The 21,183-nt window shown below is 36.9% G+C and overlaps 1 protein-coding gene across 5 annotated transcripts in view; it reads right to left on the bottom strand.

Annotated features, from left to right (window-relative positions):
* Positions 1–21,183, bottom strand: part of baz (par-3 family cell polarity regulator) — a 760,042-nt gene that overhangs the window by 299,118 nt on the left and 439,741 nt on the right. For all 5 annotated transcript variants that reach the window (XM_090374871.1, XM_090374873.1, XM_090374874.1 and 2 more), the window contains exon 11: positions 14,489–14,632. In XM_090374871.1, coding sequence (XP_090230997.1) covers positions 14,489–14,632 — 144 coding nt within the window. The remainder of the gene's footprint in view (positions 1–14,488; positions 14,633–21,183) is intronic.

The following is a 21,183-nucleotide window of genomic DNA, read 5'->3' as shown; positions in this document are numbered from 1 at the left end:
CTAGATGATCCTGCAATGCTTCTTTAACCAGTACCTCCATTACTCCTGTTGATTCTCCTTTGTGGATTGGGGTCATATTTGGACATCTCCAGTCCATGGGTACCTCCCCTGAGTCCAAGGAAGCTCTCATAATTATGGCTAAGGGATTGCTTACTTCCTTTGCTACCTCCTTTAATATAACTGGATAAATTCCCTCCACCCAGGTGCCTTTCTTATGTTTATCTTCCACAATATCTCCTCCACATCACTCTCAGTTATTACAAGATTGTCTGAACATTGAGCCTGCTCAACCCAATCAAGGCCTCAATCAGATTACCTTGCAGGAGCATTGTCTCCAGAAGCTTCAATTTACAGAACTTAAGCCTTTCTTGGTGAGAGAACCCCTTTGTTGCCCTCATTTGCATAAATTTTTAATCCAACTGCTACATTCGAAAAAAGTATCTGTAAAATTGTTTTTAAAAATATATTTTAACACTTCAAATGAAGTAATATTGTCTTTAATATAAATTTGAAGTAAATAGATATTTATTTAAAGTATACCCAGTATAAAATAAAATAAAATAAAATATTTCAGTAGCTTTCGGAACTCGTGTCCCTTTATCAACTGACAAATTTGAATACATTACAAGCAAAGTGTGGCACGTTACTCATTCGTCATTGTTGTAGCACGGACGTGTGCTGCCTTGCGCCAGTGATCATCCATCAATAAAACGGTTGTCTCCAGGATTGGATGTATACGCATGCCTTTCTGGCGATTTAATGCCTTAGGGTTGTTCATTATGTTTAGTGACTCTAGCCATAGGCGGTTTCGCCACCGCCTATGGCTAGAGTCACTAAACATAATGAACAACCCTAAGGCATTAAATCGCCAGAAAGGCATGCGTATACATCCAATCCTGGAGACAACCGTTTTATTGATGGATGATCACTGGCGCAAGGCAGCACACGTCCGTGCTACAACAATGACGAATGAGTAACGTGCCACACTTTGCTTGTAATGTATTCAAATTTGTCAGTTGATAAAGGGACACGAGTTCCGAAAGCTACTGAAATATTTTATTTTATTTTATTTTATACTGGGTATACTTTAAATAAATATCTATTTGTTAAACTATGGACCCCAGTACTCCAGGCCCATTTGTCACTAAATTTGAAGTACTCTAACTTCTTCAAATAATGCTAAACCATCAATACAAGACTTGTTATGAACAATGTCACTTAATTTATTACGTAAATCTTCGCAAAGATTTTTAAAAAATCGTTATATTACCATTTTTTTTTTAAAATTCAGAAATATAAAATATTTTAAATATTTCTACGTTCTTTCATATTTGTAAACCTTTCAGTTAACCAGAAAATTGTTGTGTCCATAATTTGAAAGAAAAAAAATTAATTTTGAAATTTTGTTGCAGTTCCTGAATAGGTTCCTCTCTACTTTCATAATCGAAATGACATCTTTTCAATCTTTTCCTTACAGTGTTTTTTTCTGGAAACTAAGCAGCAATACCAATGATAGTAGCCATATTATTAGTCGAATCAAGAATTTTTTGGAATGCTTCCCCATTCTATTTTCTTGAAAATATTCCATGATGTCCCATCGGTAGGAGTGTAAGGCAAGGGTGTTCCATTCCCTCCATATTGTTTGATTTGTATGCAGAAGCACTTATGAAAGAGTTCAAAGAAGAACAGAAAGGAGGTGTAAAAGTACGAGGGGAGAAGATAAAGACAATAAGATTTGCAGATGACTAGATATTGATGACTAATAATGAAGAATTACAGAGCTCCTTGGACATCTTGAACTGCACAATAAAGGAGTAAAATATAAAGATTAACAGCAATAAAACCAAGGTAATGTTAATTTCAACGTGGCCAGGAAGAAGAATCAAAACAACATTAGATGGAATAATATTGGAACAGGTCAAAAGACACAGAAGCATAATGATTTCATTTCAGAAGCATAATGACAGAAATTGGGAAAAGCCTGGAAGAAATAAAAATGAGAATTACAATGGAAAAGAACTATTGAGAAGAGATTTCAAGGAGAAATTAAGAAAGTAAATGATGATAACATTAATAACGACTATTGTACTATATGGCTTCGAGAGAGACACTGGGAAAGAGGAGATTAGATGCCTAGAAGCTTTCGAGATGTGGTTGTGGAAGAGAATGGAAAGGTCACCCTTTGAAATGGGTGGACAGAGTGAGAATGAGATTTTGCGGAAAGTAAAAGAGAGAATGTTTGTGAAGAATTAAGGAGACTAAATAACTTTATAGGACATGTACTGAGAAGAGAAAGCATGCTAATGAAAGGGACTGTGGGGTAGATGTGTGGGAAGAGAACTGTTGGGAGAAGGAGAATTGGAATGATGGATTGGACGGTAAGGGGAAATTATGCAGGAATTAAAAGTATAGCACAAGATTGTGAAGCAAGGCATCAATGAATCCCTGAACCTGCCTGAAGGCAGAGAACTTGAAGAAAAAGAAGATTTTATAAATTCAAAATAAAAATATGAAACACAGATCCGGATAAGCAATTAATGTGCCTGCATTTTCATGTACTGAATTGATTTCGAACGAATTATTTGCCTGTCGTGTTGAATACTGGTAAACGATGGAAGTTGCTCTCATTGTATAAAACCAATCAGATGACCAGTGCGACTTCTGGGTATGTGTGACAAACGGTTGAATAGGTTTTAAGAGTAACACTAAGTTGCAGAATGGTATTTTCCTCTGCCTCTTAATTCATGCTTAGCAACAGCACTAATTGACTCAATAGCCTCAATAGGTGTGAACAATGCTTTCCCAGTAAAGTATCTCATAATCCAGTGATTATATGGAAATTTGTTTCAGTCTACTAAAACTATTATAAATGTAATTACCCAAAGGAATTTTTAAAAAATCACTAAATATCAAATTTTTCTATAAAGCAGTTTGTTAAACAGAGATCTGACTTGTACAATATACAGGGTGATTCACTACCAGTGCGACAAACTTGCAGGAGGTGTAGGGGGCACAAAGACGAATCGGAATCACATGCCTTCGTCATGCGGTAGAGGACGTTGAACGGGAGGTCGCGTGAACAGCAATCCTGCTGTAAGTCAGTGTGTGTGTGTGTGTGTGTGAGAGAGAGAGAGAGAGAGAGAGAGAGAGAGAGAGAGAGAGAGAGAGAGAGAGAGAGAGAGAGAGAGAGAGAGTGAGTGAGTGAGTGAGTGAGAGAACACAAAAGGTCTTCTGAAAATAAGATTCAAAGTTTTGTTTAAAGTAAGTCAACTTTAGTCTTATTTATACATAAATATATAATAATAACTATTTCTCATCAATTTGCAATACGGGTAACCCTCGTATAACATGGTAGTTAGGTTCCTATAAAATGTCGTGTAGTGCGAAAGTGTTATACGGGACTAAGAACCAGTACACAGGGAGGGGGTTACGGTCCAAAAGCTAAAAAAAAAAAATACACGGTATTTTTATAAATCGAAAAATTACTTTTTATTAAAAACAAAGTAATAACTGAACAAACTATAATACATATATGTCAGATAACGTACGTTAATTTAGTTTTCTTCCTCTTCTTCGCTGCTAAGCACAATCAACATTTTCTCTGTGGCAGAATATCTTCACCTTCTGAACTTTCTTCTGCAGCATCTACATTTCATGTATCTTCTGCTCTCTTTAAAAAAATCAGCAATCTGGGTTTGTTTGCCTTTGCTTGATAGATCTTTGTAATCATGTTCAAAGCTCTCTTTTTAAATTTCTGCTCCTTTCAGTCAAAGGATCTGCATTCAAAAAATATGATTCTAATTGCTCAGCTAAGTGTATGCCTTCCCGTATGCTTTTTAGTGTAAAATTTGGAAGTTCAGAATTTTTATCTGCATTATCATCCTCTTAACTGATTTGGTTTACATCTGATGGCATTTCCACTTTACCAGTCTCTTTTCCTACCAGTAATTTGTGAACGTTTTCAGTAGTCCTATCGTCAAAACTTTCCCCTCCTACCAACTTAGCAAGTTCTACTATCACATCGATTCCATTTTCTGCCAGTTCGACTTTCTTAAATGAGCTGACTCTGGCCATATATTTTTTCAACATGCAGTTAATGTTGACAGTTTTACTTCTTTAAGCCATAGCTTTGATTCCGATACAGTCCAAATTTGAAAAATGTCTTTTGAGGGGTGCTTTTTTACTTTCCTTAGGCATAATTTGGGGCTGGAATTTTATTCACAACAAAGAAATTATTCCAATTAGGTTCTTAAGAACAAAGTTTAGTAATCCATACCCAGAAAAATTTATAAATAATCAAATAAAAGCGAAAATAACCTTACAAAACCTTAAATGTCACAAACTGCACGCTTCTAAGTCAATTTTTTTGTGGTCTCAAATAAGCACAGAACCTAACATGGGGATTTCCCAACAAAATAAAATGCGGAGATTTACCAATAACCTTTTTTTCCATAACGACTAGTGAGTCAACAGCAGGGATTCACAAAAAATAATGGAAATGTTGAAAAATTACATTCAATATAGCAGTATTTTTTCCACAAATAAAGCTCAAAAATAGAGTGTTTATTATTATTATTATTATTATTATTAATTGCCATATGGTACAAGGAAGCCTGAGGCTTATGCTGCACCAGCCAAAAAAAAAAAAAAAAAATTTCCCAAGTTACCCCCTGAGAGAGAGAGAGAGAGAGAGAGAGAGAGAGAGAGAGAGAGAGAGAGAGAGAGAGAGAGAGCGAGAGAGAGAGAGGAATCACCAAGAAAGAGAAGAATGATGATATCCAGCTCAGGACCCTGGGTTTGCCAAGCCCATACTCACCAGATGTGAGCCCCCGGGGTGCTTATGCAAGGTTTACTCCAATCTTCTAATCATGTTAGAGCAAATCTGTGTTATAAAGTACCATGTTGTAGTAATAGTAGTAGTGATAGTGGTGATGCAAGAAAACAAGCATATGAGCTTATGCAGCATCAGCCAAAAAAAAAAAAAAAAAAAAAATTCACACAACTATTCCCTCTACATGTTTGTCCAGTTCCTCCTTAAATTTATTTAACCTGTCAACTTCCACAACGACAGATGGAAGTTTGTTTGTTCCAGCAATTAACCACCCGCTGGCTAAAGGCAAATTTCCGAACATTATTCTACATCTGTCTTTTCTCAATTTGAATTTATGCCCCTTTAGGTTCGTAATCTGAACAAGTGGAAGAATCCCATCAGAATTCAGTGTGCTCAACCCATTCAAGGCCTTATACACCTCAATCAGATCACCGCACAGGTGCCTAGTCTCCAGCCACTGCAATTTTCAGAATTTAAGCCTCTCTTGGTTAGAGGATCCCTTTATTCCCCTCACCAATCTTGTTGCCCTTCTCTGTACATGCTCAAGCAAATCTACATCCTTCCTAAAATGAGGCCTCTAGCCCTGTACACAGTACTCAAGGCGTGGCCTGACCATTGTCTTATACAGAGGGACAATCACCTCCTTTTCCCTGCTAGCAAAATTCCTATATACCATTGACAAAACCCACCCCATGACTTGCCCTGGCAGCCTGTCTGCATTGCTCAGAACACTTCATATCTGACTGCACAATTACTCCCAGGTCTTTTTCATTTTCTACCACCTTAAGTGTAGTACCACACAGTTGGTATGTTTCTCTAAAGTTACTTCTACCCATATGCAGTACTTTACATTTGTCAATGTTAAACTTCAGTTGCCACTTCTCAGCCCATCTTCCCAAATTTTCTAGATCCTGTTGCAGTAGCACACTGCCATTACTGTCATTAACAACCCTGCCAACCTTTCTATCATCTGCAAACTTCAACACTGAGCCTGATATACCTTCATCAATATCATTGATAAATATACAAAACAACAGTGGATCCAACACCCAACCCTGAGGGACTCCACTAATAACATTAGTCCACGAAGAGCAGTGCCCATTGATTACCACCCTCTGTCCTCTCCCACTCAACCATCCTTTTATCCATTGTAGCAACTTATCCTTAATACCATTCTGCTCCAATTTGTATAGTAGTCTTCTATGCGCAACAGTGTCAAAACCTTTCCTGAAATCGAAGTATATGATATCAAAATTAATTTTTGCATTGAGTTCCTTTGTAACCACATCTTAATATCTAACCAAATTTGTCAGACAAGACTTTCCCTTAACAAATCCATGCTGTGTCTGAATTATAGCTGTAGTCTTGTCTAGATAATCCTGCAATGCATCTTTAACCAGTGACTCCATTATTTTACCCGGAACAGAAGTTAAACTAGCATGTCTGTAATTACTCGTGTCACCCTTCAATCCTCCTTTGTGATTTGGGGATGGATTTGCACATCTCCAGTCCATGGGGGCTTCCCTTGAGTCCAAGGATGCTCTCATAATTATGGCTAAGGGTTTGCTTACTTCCTTTGCTGCCTCCTTTAATATAACTGGATAGATCCCATCCACCCCAGGTGCATTACTTATGTTTAACTTCAACAATTTCTCCTCCACTTTGCTCTCAGTTATTACAAAATCATTAAGCACCCTGCTACAATTTGATAACCTTCTTGCATTTTCAATCTTTAATAACTCCTCTTGTGAGAATATAGATGCAAAATACCCATTCAGTTTGTTTGCTATCTGAGCAGGATCATCAACAGTAGAACCATCAATATAAAGTGGACCAATTGCATTCCTCCCCTTCCTTTTTGAGTTTATATAAGTAAAGAAATCCTTGCTGTTTTTCTTAGCATGCTTTGCCAAAGATTTCTCATAATCTGTCTTCACCTGCCTAACCTCCTTTGTGACTTGATTACAGACTAGCTTATATCTGCCATAGGTTTCTGTGTCGCCTAATAATTTATATGCATCCCATACATTTTTCTTCTCTGCCACAAGTCTCATTAGTTCATTTAACAACTATTTAGGCCTAAACCTTGACCAATATTTCTTAATAGGTTATAAAACTTTTAGTAGCTTTCACGATTAATTCCTTGAATGCTTTCCACTTAGAATTTGCTGTTGGTAACATCATCAGTTGGTCCCACTGTACAGAAATTAAAAACTGTCTGAGACCACTGTCCTCACCTTTACGGAAGCAAAAACCATTTCCTTTACTCCTGATGGTAATTATTTCTTTAAGTAAATTCCACATCAGTACAATGATCACTGCCACCTAGTGGTTCCTTTATCTGCAAATTCTTAATACATGATCACTGCTGATAACCAGATCAAGAGTATTACCCTCTCTGGTTGCCTCTCGAACATGCTGCTGCAAAAACAATCATCCAATAAATCCACAAAAGTCTTACTAGTGTGCGAGTGACCAACCCACAAGTTCCAGTCAATACCTGGGAAGGTAAAATCTCCCATTGTAAGACATTCTGATTTACTAGCACACTATTTCTCTGTACAATTATCCACCGTACTCACTCGAGTCATTAGGCCTATAACACACTTCTACTGTTCATTTTTGCTTTCGCAGTGCTTATGTCACACCAAACTGACTCAACAGTACACTGTTCATCTATATCAACTGGATGCACTTCTTTTGATTTTATGTTTTTCTTAATTAACAGAATAATTCCTCCTCTCTTCCTATCCTATCTATCCTTTCTGTACACATTGCACTCCCCAAATTCCAATTCTGCATTCCTAATATCTGGGTGGCACCATGTCTCTGATATCCCAACAATATCCTCCTTTGATGTCTTGACCAACACTTCAAATTCATCAAATTTATTTACTATACTTCTAAGCATTGGTACATGTGCAAGTATACAAGCACCTATTCTTATTCTTAGTTTCCCTAACACAGGTTTGTTATATTTGGATAAATATGATAAAGGAAGTAATGCACTTTTACTATTGTAATTAAGATTGGTGTACTGAAGGCAAGTATCATGTTACAAGTAGGTACAGGTTCTCCATTTTTTATTCATAATTCTTTTTAGTACATATGACCTTTTGTTGGTGCAATTCTTTCATTATTTCTTCCTCCAGTGAATCTAATAAGTTCCAGTTTGCTATGACACCGTCTGAAGTGTTTATTATGGCATGAGAGGCAACTTTTCTCAAACATTAAAATATGAATGTTTGCTTACGTATGCTTTGTGTTGCTATTTCTATGAGAAGGTCTTTTTACTGAAATCATAAGATATGGTGCATTATTTTGTTTCTGCATTTCTCTGAATTGTTTAGGAGTTCAAGCATCATGATTGTTATACAGATATCCATGGACTCCACTGGTGGAAAAACCTGGACATCCATTTGGCTTCTTTGCCATTGGGAGACTGGGTCTTTAATCAAGGTTTCTATTTGATGGGGGGAGAGAAACAAGACAACAAAGTGACCAAATAACTAAGTAGTACTATTGGGAGAGGAGATTGGTAGGGGGGGGCAGAGAGGTAACTTTCCTTTCTGGGCCTCTAGACATTGTGTGTGCATGTACAGAGAGAGAAACTGGGACAGCATGACATACACAGTGTGCCAATTCAATAACGAGACTGACGCTAGTACAAAAAAAAAAAAAAAACAAAAAAAAAAAACAGAATAACATTAACGGCAAAGTAAGGTTATATATTTTTGATATAATCACCTCTGATGTGTACACACTGTTTACATCTTTCATACAAGTTTTAAAAATACCTCTGGAACTCCTCTTCTGGTACCGCTTTCAGCTGGTCGGTCACTGCAGCCTGGATGTCCTCTATCATCCTGTATCGTGTTCCTTTCATGGTAGTTTTCATTTTAGGAAACAAAAAAATTATCTGCGGGAGATTACTTTTTGGATGACTGGAATCGATTTTTTTGCCAAAAATTGCCTGACGTTGAAGGCTGAATGTGTGGGTGCATTGTCATGGCCAGGTTCGGGATCATACTCTAACAACTCGTGTCCTTTACGAAAACATGAAACCATTCACTCTTGGTCGAGACAAACATTCATCAGCATAAACTTTTTTTTAAGTAATCGAAGTTTCTCTAGCACTTTTTCCTAATTCACAATAAAATTTGATAACTGCTCTTTGCTCCATTTTAAATTTTCTGACAACATGCACAAAACTACTATTACTCTTTCTGTCATAAATTACAAATTACTGACCAGACAAGTTTCAACTTGCACTCATTGGAAAGAGCACACTCTAGTGGATCTAATCATGTACTATTTTGGCCTCTTATGTTAAAACTAAATGCAGAGCGTACGCAGTCTTGTTGTTTAATTGGCATACTGTGAATATTCTAATGTCTTGATATATGTTTACTACTATCTTTCAAAATGATTCTGAAGAGCAGGAACTTGAAGGTTCTTTAAAAATAGAAAATAAAACTGCAAAATAATAAGTATACTATAAATATACCATAAGGTGTGCCTATTAAATAATGAGACTATTCCAATAAAAGAAATAAAATATTTCATACCTTACAAGTTATCCCCTTTCAAAATAATTGCCTTCTGCTTGCACACTGCTGTTCCATACATTTCTTCCAAGCATAAAACATCTTCTGTAAGCCCTTTTATAACACCCCTTTTTTTTCCTGAATGTCTTGAATGGACCAAAAATAGATTCCCTTAAGTACACTTTTCAGTTTTGGGAAAAGAAAAAAGTTAAAGGGCAATAGGGTGTACGTTCACACACAGGGATGTATTTCTTTTGGCCAGAAACTGGCAAACAGAGAACGCACTGTGTGCTGGAGCGTTGTTGAGATCCCTTCCTTCGAATTTTTCATACAGCCTTGTCAAAATGTCAATGTAATATGTTCAATTGATAGTCTGATTTGGTGGGATGTATTCAGCCATAATAATTCCTTTAATATTGAAGAAAACAAGAAGCATAGTTCCTTCATTTTTGATTATGATATTCTTGCTCTTTTCTTTTTTTTTTCCAGGGGATTGTTTTTTCTTCCATTGCATTGACATTTTTTTAGTTTCTGGGTCCTACTGGAACAGCCAACTTTCGATGCAAGTAATTACAGCACTCAGAAAGTATGGATCTTCTTCAGTTTTTTTTTTTTTTTTTTTTTCAAAATATCTTCACAAATTTGGAGTCTTCTCATTCATTGACCTTCATTCAAAATTTTTGGCACTATCTTGGCACACTTTTCTCATGCCTAAATTTTCAGGTAAATTTGTCTAACTTCTTTCCTCGTCCATACTGAGTACTTATGCAGCCATTCTAATGCTTAAATGTCAATCACTTCTAATCAGAGTCATTACCTGGCCCACAGTTTCATCAGCTTTCATGGATACCGGATGGCCTGATCGTTCATGGTCTTCCACATTTTCTCTTCCTTCTGAAAAATCTCTTGTGGCCATACTCAGTCTCGTGTTGTTTGGCAATACAAGAATGCAAAATGGGATGGATGGCAAGGTTTCTATTCACTTCTTTGTTTGGATACTGCTTTAAATCTTCTAATGTCAATGTTTTCTCAGATTGTGTCAGTAAAATTATTCTTGAATGGATGAAACCTTTATTCCATGATCAATCTTAAAATCTTGTCCTTTACCCCTATACTTGGTTTTCCAATAAATGTAATAAGGCTGTTTGAAATAAGAATGTTGCATATCGCAATTGGTGTATATCCAAATCTTCAAATGTTATTTTCTGCCTACACCAAAACTTGCAACAATCCCAAAGCAGTCATTAATCAGTCCAAACTAAATTTTGAAAAGGCTAAGAGTGGAAAAATCACTTTTTTATTCAAATGGTAGTCAAGAATTCTGGTTTTTAGCCGAAGCTACTGGCTGCAACTTTTGCCCATCTCTACTGCCACCTCTGTTAAAACCTGATGGCTCTATTCCCACTTCAGCTCAAATATAAAGCTGAGCTGCTAGCATTCTACTTTTCATCTAACTCTTTTATTAATCATCTTGGTAAACCACTTCTCCCATTATCAGCACATTCCATTCAATGCCTTCTGCAGTCTTCCATCAACACTATGCCAGAAGAATTTTGAATGGTTTTGATGTCAAGGAAGCACCACGTCCTGATGATATTTCTCCACTTGTTCTCAAAACCAGTGCTCCCGAGCATGCTACTGTTCTGTGTCGCTTTTTACACTTTATTATTTCACTGGTGTTTTTCTTTCTGCTTGGAAATTTGTTCATATCCAGCTAGTTCCTAAAAAAGTTGCACTTCTTTCTAAAGCAGCGGTTCTCAAACTTTCTGAGCCCACGCCTCCCTTGACCTGTAAAATTTTCCCGGTGCCTCTCTTGAAGTAAAGCATCTATAATTGTGCAATTTCTTATTTTTAATATGTTAATACAATAATTATTAATACTACATGAAATAATAAGCATCTGTAGTTCTAAATTACGTTACAACTTCTAAATTACTAACGATTATTATCAGTAAGTAATCATGCCAAAAACAATAAAAAACACAATCGCACACCACTGAAACCATATTTTCAACCATGCAGCTAATGCTATACTATGCAATCTACCTATGTATGTCATACATAGTACGCACTAAATTATATATATATTATATTACATCATATCAATCATAATTCATCAATCCATTTCAGCAAAATATATTTTTTTCCAAATAAATGTTTATCTCATGTTTATATCGAAGTTAGAGTGAGATAGGCGGCAGTAAACGCTTTAAAAAATAGGTTATAAAATTTAATGTTATGTTATGAAAGTTTATTTATATGTATATATTTTTTTATTTATATATGTTATGAAAATTGAATTTCTGTTAAACTTTTCGTGCCTCCTTTTACACTAGTCCGCACCTCACCAGGGAGGTGCGCCTCCCAGTTTGGAAATCGCTGTTCTAAAGTAACAGAGATATCCGTTAAGAGCCAGTCCCTAAAATATCTAGAAACCTTCCATCTGATCAACAATCAATAGTATAGAATCCATTATTGCTGATCCACTGGTGATATTCTGGTTTATGTTACATCTATGGACAAATTCAATGGAAAAGTTTGGTGAAACTGAAGCAGTCCTGGGCGTGAGTTTCACCAAACAGTTGCTCATGACATTTTAAAGGCTTTTTAATCGTGTGTGGCATGAAGGTCTACTAAATAAGCTTCTTATAGGTTGCCAACTTTTTTGTAATTAGGTATCCAGTTTTCTTTTTGACCGTTCACTGCGGGTGATTGTAGATGGCTCTCAATCTTCTAATTTCTCCACTAATGCTGGTGTTACCCAAGGTTCAGTTCTTTCTCCTACTCATTTCCTCTTGTATATTAATGTTCTTCCATTAAGCTGAAATTCTATCCACAGTTTAGTTGATGACAGCACAATGTATTCCACCTTCCAGTTTGAGAAACTTTGCTCTGCACAAACAGCTTCAACTTCTTGAACATCCACTACCAATTACATGAATGCTGATCTACAGGTAATTCTCCAGTGAGGCAAAGGTGTTGTATTTCTGATGCATGTCTTTCTATATATACGTAATGGGCACCATTCTTCTGAAATGACTTCTATACTTCACCTCTCTTCAAAACTAGTCCAAACATGTGCTGCAACCAGTCAAAATCCTTTTACTGTCTAACTTCAAATTCACAGAACCAAATATTTTACTTCCTCATTTATTCCTTGAATTTGGGCACCTCTGTGGCCAGGTGGGCAGGAGCAGCAGTGCGTAGCACACGCTTCTTGATTAGACAGGGGTTCGAGCCCGTGACAACCAAATATGGAGGGTGCGGAAAGGTCAGGGAATGACCACTGCATATCCGGGGAGCAATATGGCCTTAGTTGCTAATGCTCCTAAAAACCAAATAATAAACAAAACAAACAAACAATATTCCTTGAACTTCCATTTTCTAGAAATATCTGGAATAACCACTCTTTACGTGTATTTCCTGAAAATTACAATCTACACAATTTCAAATCTAATGTAGTCAAGTATCTTCTTTCCTCTTCTCAACCATTAAAATTTTACCCTTGAATGGTACTAAAAAAGTGCACAGGGGGATGACACTTTGGGGATGTTTTAATTATTATGAAGTGGGTCACTACTTGAAATACCAACTTGGGATGAGACAGTCTGACTATACAAATATTGTGTATGAGCAGTTTGTGCTTTCTGCTGAACATTTGAGGATCAGTTATGATTTCAATATTACTTTATTCCAAGATGATAACACAGAGCCTCTACTGTTAAAAACTGGCTCAAAGAACACTAAGGAACTGTATGGTGCCTAAATCTAGCAGCCAAATAACAAGATTTAAATTCCATAAAGTATGTACTGGATTATCTTTAATGGAAAGTGAAAACACAACAGCATCTATGAAACATAAATGAATTATGGGTTTAAATGTTTTTCAAATGGTCTAATACTGATATAAACTTAGGTTTAGGTAAAGAGGCCTGTGCGCTCTGGATTCATTCTGAATAAGTTATTATGTTGCCCAAAGCGAAACAGAAAGTAAAATAAAATAAATTACAGGTTTAATGTTAAATAGTAAAACAATATGTTAAATACATACAGTACAAAACAGCTTTCAGTTATTAAGGTAACCTTCATCAGTTGAACTGAAAGTTTAGGAACGTAGAACATAAGAGGGTCTAGTGCCAGTCATGCAGAGTAAACTGCGTGATGTAACAACTAACTGCTTGATGTTGAAGCCTGTGGTTGTGACGTATGCGAACATTGCCAACGTTTGTCAGTCATGAGAATGGTTGCCTCAATAATAAAGATGGACACGACATCCACTGCTTCTGTTGACCAAAGTATTAGAACACGTGATGTGCAACAACTCCAACCAGCCACGGCGTCGGTAATGGCGGGACCAATCGATAACCATTACATCGTGGCATGAGTCAATGTCATGTCGGGTTGTCCAGAAGTGCTCAGCAATGGCCGAGCATTCTATGTCTACTAAGCAGATGGCTCTTTCGTGTTCTGAGATACATTTGCCATGCCTTCTCACCAGTTTCTCCGATGTTTCTTGTCGTGACTGCACTGGTTGCAGTCACGACAAGAAATGTGGTACACTAGTCCACTTTGTAGTAAGGTGGGAACCGGTGTTTTCACTTTAGAGACGAGGGATCGCAAATTCCTGCCTGGGAGCTGTACGCATTTTATCCCATGAGATTTCAGGACCCTAGAAACCTGTTGTGATAGGTTCGGGTAGTATGGGATAAAGGCACTTATAGTGGAGTCATTACCTCGAATGTTCCTGTTGGTCACTACAAGGTCACAGGCCTGTAGGTCACACCTGTCTAGGGTATTTTTTTGTACTGTATGTATTTAACATTCTGTTTTACTATTTAACATTAAACCTGTCATTTATTTTATTTTACTTTCCATTTCGCTCTGTGCAACATAATAACTTATACAGTTGAAATAAACTGATCAAGGAGATTGGTTGAATCCCTACCAATAAGAATTCTTGAAGTGATTTTTGCTAAAAGAGAGATTATCAATTGAAAAATTACAGTGACCAATTTTTTGTCTGATGTTTGTTTTCCATGCATAATGTTTCAATTTTATTATTTATTTATTTTTTTAATGTAAAAAGTTTTGTTTTTGTTTTGTTACATACCAGTTCACGTGGAAGCTTTGGACTTGGGGAGGGCTCGACCTCTTGTCTTGACACAACAAGGTTAACTGTTCCACCTAAAGGAGTATTCCTCAAAAGCGTAACAGCTTCTGTTTGAGACTTTCCAGTCATTTCAACTTCATTAACCTTTTTGATTTGAACAGTAAAACAGATAATCAAACAGTTATACAATAAGAATGCATTTATATCTCAAAATATGAAATATACAGTAAACTTAAATTTTTCTGGCTCCATTTAACCTTAATGGGCCTAGAAAAATGAAACATCTGGATTGCACTAAAGAAATCTGTGTAGCACTAAAAAATTTTGGTATTAATTCACAAAAAACATTAAATAATATTAAAACAATCGATAATTATCAATACTTGCAAAGTTAATAAATTATATTTACTGTATCATGTCTCTGTAAGTGGGGGTTACTAAAATTTTATATATAACTGACAGTATTTCTTTTAACAATATTCTTTCCTTTAGTTTAGTCACTTCATTTATTATTGATTTGAAAGTTATTTTAAGTAAAATAAATAAAAACTGCTACATCTATATATTAGAAAAGTGCAGTAGCATTTATTTGAAGAAATAATGGTTGTTTTCAAATAATTTTCAGTGACATTCATTATAATGAAATTTCAGTACAAAATGATTCATGCATCCCTGAGGATTTGGTGTAAGGGGTGTTTACTGTACATTCTTTCATAAGAATTTTATTGATCTTTTTTATGGCTTACTACTTATTAATGTGTTTGGTTTATCATTAGTTTACTTATTATAGTTTTTGGTTTGTCATTAGCTTACTTAACTTGTTTTTGAGTTAACATTACTAGAGGCACATTTGTTGGTAAATGAAGACCTTCAGGGACACATTCCTTTGTGGATAAAATCCTCTGACCCCCCCCCCCCTCCACTGCTCAGGCACCAATATTGTGGGGTGATATCATCTGCATGACATCTGATGCGTATGTGTTTATCTATTCACTACAGAAATAGCCTTATAATCACATTTCTTTGTTAGTTTCTTTTTTTTTTTTCCAAGAGTAGTTAATTATTTATGTTTGCCTGTGCTTTCCCATTGAGCCACCATGGAATTCTGTAAGGATGTCAAAAGGATTTATTGAGTAATTCAATTATGGGAAAATGGTTGCTTTATGATAGATTATTGATAATCTTCCACTTCTGAGTAGCATTATAATGCTGCTGAACAGACAGTCAAGTATATAGCAATATTCATTCCAGAAGAAAGGCAAATGTTTATGTAGGTGACCCATCATAAAGGATCAAAAAGTTCTTATCATTTCAGAATTGTGCAATTGATTTCCTCTGTGAATTGTCATTATTCCCAATAGTGTGGTGACCATTTAGATCTCACAGGATGCAAAAAAAAGTCTGAGGATGCAAAACGAGATCATCTAGCTCATTTTGTTGTATAGTAGAGTTTGGTGTTATATATAAAGAGCAGATTGTAATATGGATGCTGATAGCAATTTGGACTGCTGATGCTTCAAGGGGAGAGTTCAGCAAAATATGTTTAACAGAAATATGCACATTTGTTTGAACTATATGAGTTTTGTTGTTGTTTTATTTGGCACAATTGCCTAATGGGCCATACTGTGCCTGTTCATGATTTACTTATGACCATTTCTGCATGTTATTATGATCACAGATAATTATACAAATTTATCCGTTACAAATAGTTCTTTGAAATTTGCATCACTGCCAAGAATATGTGATAGAGTTAAGGGTTCATGCAAGTTGCATATGAAGCTAAAGCTGGATTTTCGGACAGTTGACTGTTGAGAACATTCAATGAAAATATACTTTGTTAGCTGGAAATGGCAAAAAAAAAAAAAAGTGAGGAGGGTTCTCTCCCATAAGCAAATGAGTTGGATGGGAATGACCAATGCAAAGTCTTGCCATAATCGCTTCTTGAATGTTTCTCCCGAAACTAGATGCCAACAGCTGTGGGTTTTTTTTTTTTTTTTTTATCTGAAACAGTTTATTACTGATTTGAGTTTGCCAGATTCAGACCATTGTTTCCTAAATGTTGCTTTAAAAATGGATTTGTAGTCAGCAAAGGGCACTTTCAGTTGACTGGTAGATCCAGTGTCAAGATGTTTAGCAGTGCCATCTACACGTTCATTTTCTGGGATGCCGACATCAGACCAGGGATCCAGCAAAAGGTAACCTTCTAGTTGAGCTGTTTGATAGTAACAATATATTTGGATATCTTTAAGAATGGGATGTGGGAGAGAAAAATTAGATTGAATGGCAGCAATTGCAGTACACACACACTAGTATTAAAGTATTAGTAATAGCCGCATGGTGCAAGAAAGCCTATGGCTTATGCTGCACCAGCCAAAAAAAAAAAAAAAAAAAAAAAACAACCCTAATAATTTATAAAAGAAAAGGAAATTAAACCTATCATCCTATGCGTTTCCCTCATCCGAAGGTACTATCCAGATGACCTTTGAATTTCCCAAAACTGTCAGCCTCTACCACCCAGGTAGGCAACTTATTCCAGTAATTTATAACTTGCTGGCTAAAATAAACCTTCCTGCAGTCCAATCTAAACATCTCCCCCCCCCCCCATAACTTGAATTTATGTCCGCTAGTTCTAGCATCATTTATAATCTTGAAAATTTTGCTCTCATTCATTTTACTGATGCCTCTCAGAGCCTTAAACACCTCAATCAAATAAACACTCTGCAACCCACATATTTGAAGTCTTTCTTCATAAGGATGCCCTTTTGCCGATCTCAACAGGCGAGTTACCTGTCTTTGCACCCTTTCAAGAAGCTCGATGTCTTTCTTTAGGTGCAGTCTCCATACTTGAACACAGTATTCCAAGTGTAGTCTAACAAAAGCCTTATATAATGGGATTATCACGTCCCTATCTCTACTTGCAAAAGTTCGATAGATCATCGATAGGACACCATGGGCCTTCCTTGCAACCTGTTTACAATGCTCAGAGAATTTCATGTCTAACCGTGTCGTAACACCCAAGTCCCTTTCCTCCAGTACTGGGTTTAGTTGAACTCCACCAAGTGAATAAGTTTTTTAGGATTACTGTTTCCCAGGTGTAATACCTTACACTTTGTTGGATTAAAGCACAGCTGCCATTTTTCTGATCATTCCTAAAGTCTATCTAGGTCTCTCTGAAGAAGCTCAGCTTGACAGTAATCATTAACTACTCTACCAATTTTAACATCATCTGCAATTTAGAAGTCATACCCTCTATCCCTTCATCAATGTCGTTTATGAAAATTAAAAACAACAGTGGTCCTAATACTGATCCTTGGGGAACCCCACTTCTTACATCAATCCAATCTGAGGAATAGCCATTTATTACAACCCTCTGCCTCCTGCCCTGAAGCCATCCTGATATCCATCTAAGGATTTTCCCAGTGATTCCAACCTGTTCCAGCTTATAAAGCAACAACTCATGTGGGACTGAGTCAAAAGCTTTGCTGAAATCTAAATAAACAATATAGAAATTATTCCCTAAATCCAGCTCATGAGTGACCCTTTCAAAATAGCGAACCAGATTTGTTAAACATGATTTTTCCCTTTACAAAACCATGCTGAGTATCCTTGAGAATTTCAATTCTATCCAAATGATGCTGAATTCCACCCTTGCTCATTGCCTCCATGATTTTCCCTACCACTGAAGTCAGACTGACAGGTCGATAATTTCCCACAATGGAACATCTCCCTGCTACCTTCTGAACGTAGGTGGGTTTGTTTGTATTTATAGGTTTCACCATTTTTCTTGCCCCCTGATTCAGCTCTGCCTTAAACCTTTGAATTTATTTTTCTTCTTTCCACCTCTGGCATGCGTGAATAAGCAGGGTATTCTCCTTGGCAGTTATTAATACAGGTGGGTTTTGTGGGTGAACATGCTGTAGTTTCGTGGTCCTTTGCAGCACATCGAGAACATGCAAGGGCCCCACGACAGACAATTTGTGAGTGTCCATATTTGTGGCACTTAAAAAACCGTAAAGGATTTGGTACATACGGATGGACTGGACAGTTAATCTAGCCAGCTTTGATTTCATTAGGAGACATTGGTGAATTAAATGTCAGGATGATGTTTCTTGTTGGAACGATTTTCCCATCCCTATGCATAGATATATGTTTCACAGTTATTACTCCTTGCGGTTTTAATTCAGATTTCCTCTTCTGTCACAACCATAAGATCCCAATCTGCGATGACACCACAGGATGAATTCAAAGTTTTGTGGAGGGGAGCATTCATAACAGTGATGGGCATTCCCTCAATAGATGTTGCTCGAAGGAGCTGTTCTGAATGTTTGTCACTTCTGGTCTATACAGTTATGTCGCCTGATTGAAGCCGTTTGACAGATTTAGGAGAACCTGCCAACCTTTCCAAACATTCCTGGATAAAGAAGGGTGACATTTTTCCTAGGGGGATACTCACTAGTGGAGTGAATTAGCAGGTAGTGAGGTGTTGGACCTGATATTTTTGTAGCTTTTGTTTTCTGTCTTTTAGCAAACGTGACATCATCTGGGTCAAGTCAAATTCTCAGATATGGACTGGGTTGCAGCCCCAGAAGGAATATATTTATCAGGATTAATGAAGTTTTTGAAATGGTTCAGTTCTTCCCCACCCACCAGAACCCAAAGGGACGACCACTGCCCGTCAAGCAATAAATTCACATGGGAGTGGAATGCCAGGGCCACTCAGACGCCATACTCACACCGCTACCAGCCTGAATCCTGTCCCTCGGATCATGAGGGTAGGAGCATGGCATTGACACGGTTAACCCTTGCAGTCTAACCCACTAGCCAATTGAACCTAGCCAGGCCATCCAGGACTACCCATCTTCTTGAAGCAAGGGCCGAAGGGATGTATTGAAGTGGTCCCCTAAACTACCAGGATCCCCTCTTTTCCGAATTTCCACAGGTCGCAAACACACTGGATTCCATTGATGATAGCCAGGAACTTGGGCTGTGGGTGTTGGATCCCAGTGATGCTAAACTGGAGGACCAGCAGAGTCACTGGGAGGTCCTCTCACCACGTACAAGTGCCCACATTGAGGGTTGCGTATAAGCTGTTATGAATCACTTATGAATGCCCGTGATGTACGAGAAGCTCCACAAACAACATGTGAGGCACTATGATGAATAGGATCTAACCAATTTAGGAACTTTTTCTAGCGGATGAGTAGATGGAGGAACAATAATCTAATTTAGATCTTACCATTGCATGATAAATATGTAAGAGAGAGTAACGATCAACTCTCCATGTCATGGCAGATATTGCTGGGAGAATGTTTCATCTATTTAGACAGACTATACGTAGGTATTTTTTGTGTTCTAAGAAATTTAATTTGTTATTTATAAGTTTGAGACCATGTTTGAGTGGGTGCTTCTTTTTTTTCTACAGAGGTGTATCACTGCTTCCCTTTGTACTGAGATTCGAAATCCATTATATGTGGTCCACAACTCTATTTTATTTATAGCACATTGGAGCTATTTCTCTGTTGTCCTCATATTCTGTGAGTGACATTAAATGGTGAGGTCACTGGCATATAGACATGTTTCAACTGTTTCTGGGATAACTTCTGTAATAGGATTGATTGTGAATGTGAAAAGGGCTACACTAAGAACTCATCTTTGCAGTAGTACGTTCTTGATTGAACTTTTGAGAAGGAAAAAGATGATAGTGGACTTAGAAAGTTCTTTTACACATGAAGTTCTAGATGAACTTTGACAGATGGCCTCGCATTTCTAATTTGTGCAATTCATGCAGGATGTCATTGCTCCAAGTAGTATCAAATGCCTTCATAACATAAAGACACATCATATCATAACAAGTTGTTCGTTTCAGAGAAAAGTATTTCAAATATTTTCTTCCACCTTTGTTATTATATCTAGTGTTCAGCTGTTTTCCCAAAGCTCATATTAGCTTGCACTTAGATTATGTGAATCCAGAAACCAAGTTAATCAGTGATTCATAATTTTTTCTAAAGTTTTACCAAGACAGCTGGTGAAAGCAACAGTAAGATAGTTATTTGGATTTGAGTGGTCCTTCCGTAGTTTTGCAAAAGACAGCAAATCGAATGCAAGAGTCTGGATATGTGTCAAGACATATATTCTATTATAAAGCAGCAAGAGTGTGCATAAGGACTTTTTGGTGAGAGGTTTAATCCTTTGGTAATGGATTTCATCTGGACCTGCTGCACTTCTATATATATAAAACACTTACGTATGCTGCACAAATTTTCCAACTGCTAATTGTTGCCAGCAATGAGGTTCACCGCACATGACCACCATACCGGGCAGTCTTTATTAATTTTTTTACTAACGTTTTTCGACTGAAGAAAGGCAACCTATACCAGACAGCTATCAATGTATGTTTATTTTATATGTTCTCAATTTTAATAAACCGTTCTAAGTTTTAAGAAGTGTAAAAATAGCTGAACAGCGTGTAAGAACTTTGAGAAAAAGTAGAAGAAAAGAAGGAGAGATCTAATAGATTAAGAGACTGAAACGAGACTCAATGACTACGAAGACGGACAGAAAACATTGACGAAAGAGAAGCAAGATTGGAAATGAGAAGATGGGTGAAATGCCATAAGACTAATCAAATAGAAGTACCGGATGGGAATAATCAACAAGCTGTAATTAATGTGGAATAGCATGACATAGGAAAGATG

The sequence above is a fragment of the Mastigoproctus giganteus genome, chromosome 1, assembly GCF_048544385.1.
Source record: "Mastigoproctus giganteus isolate SK-2022 chromosome 1, ASM4854438v1, whole genome shotgun sequence".
Taxonomy (NCBI): Eukaryota; Metazoa; Arthropoda; class Arachnida; order Uropygi; family Thelyphonidae; genus Mastigoproctus; species Mastigoproctus giganteus.
This window is presented reverse-complemented; position numbering and strand designations above follow the sequence as displayed.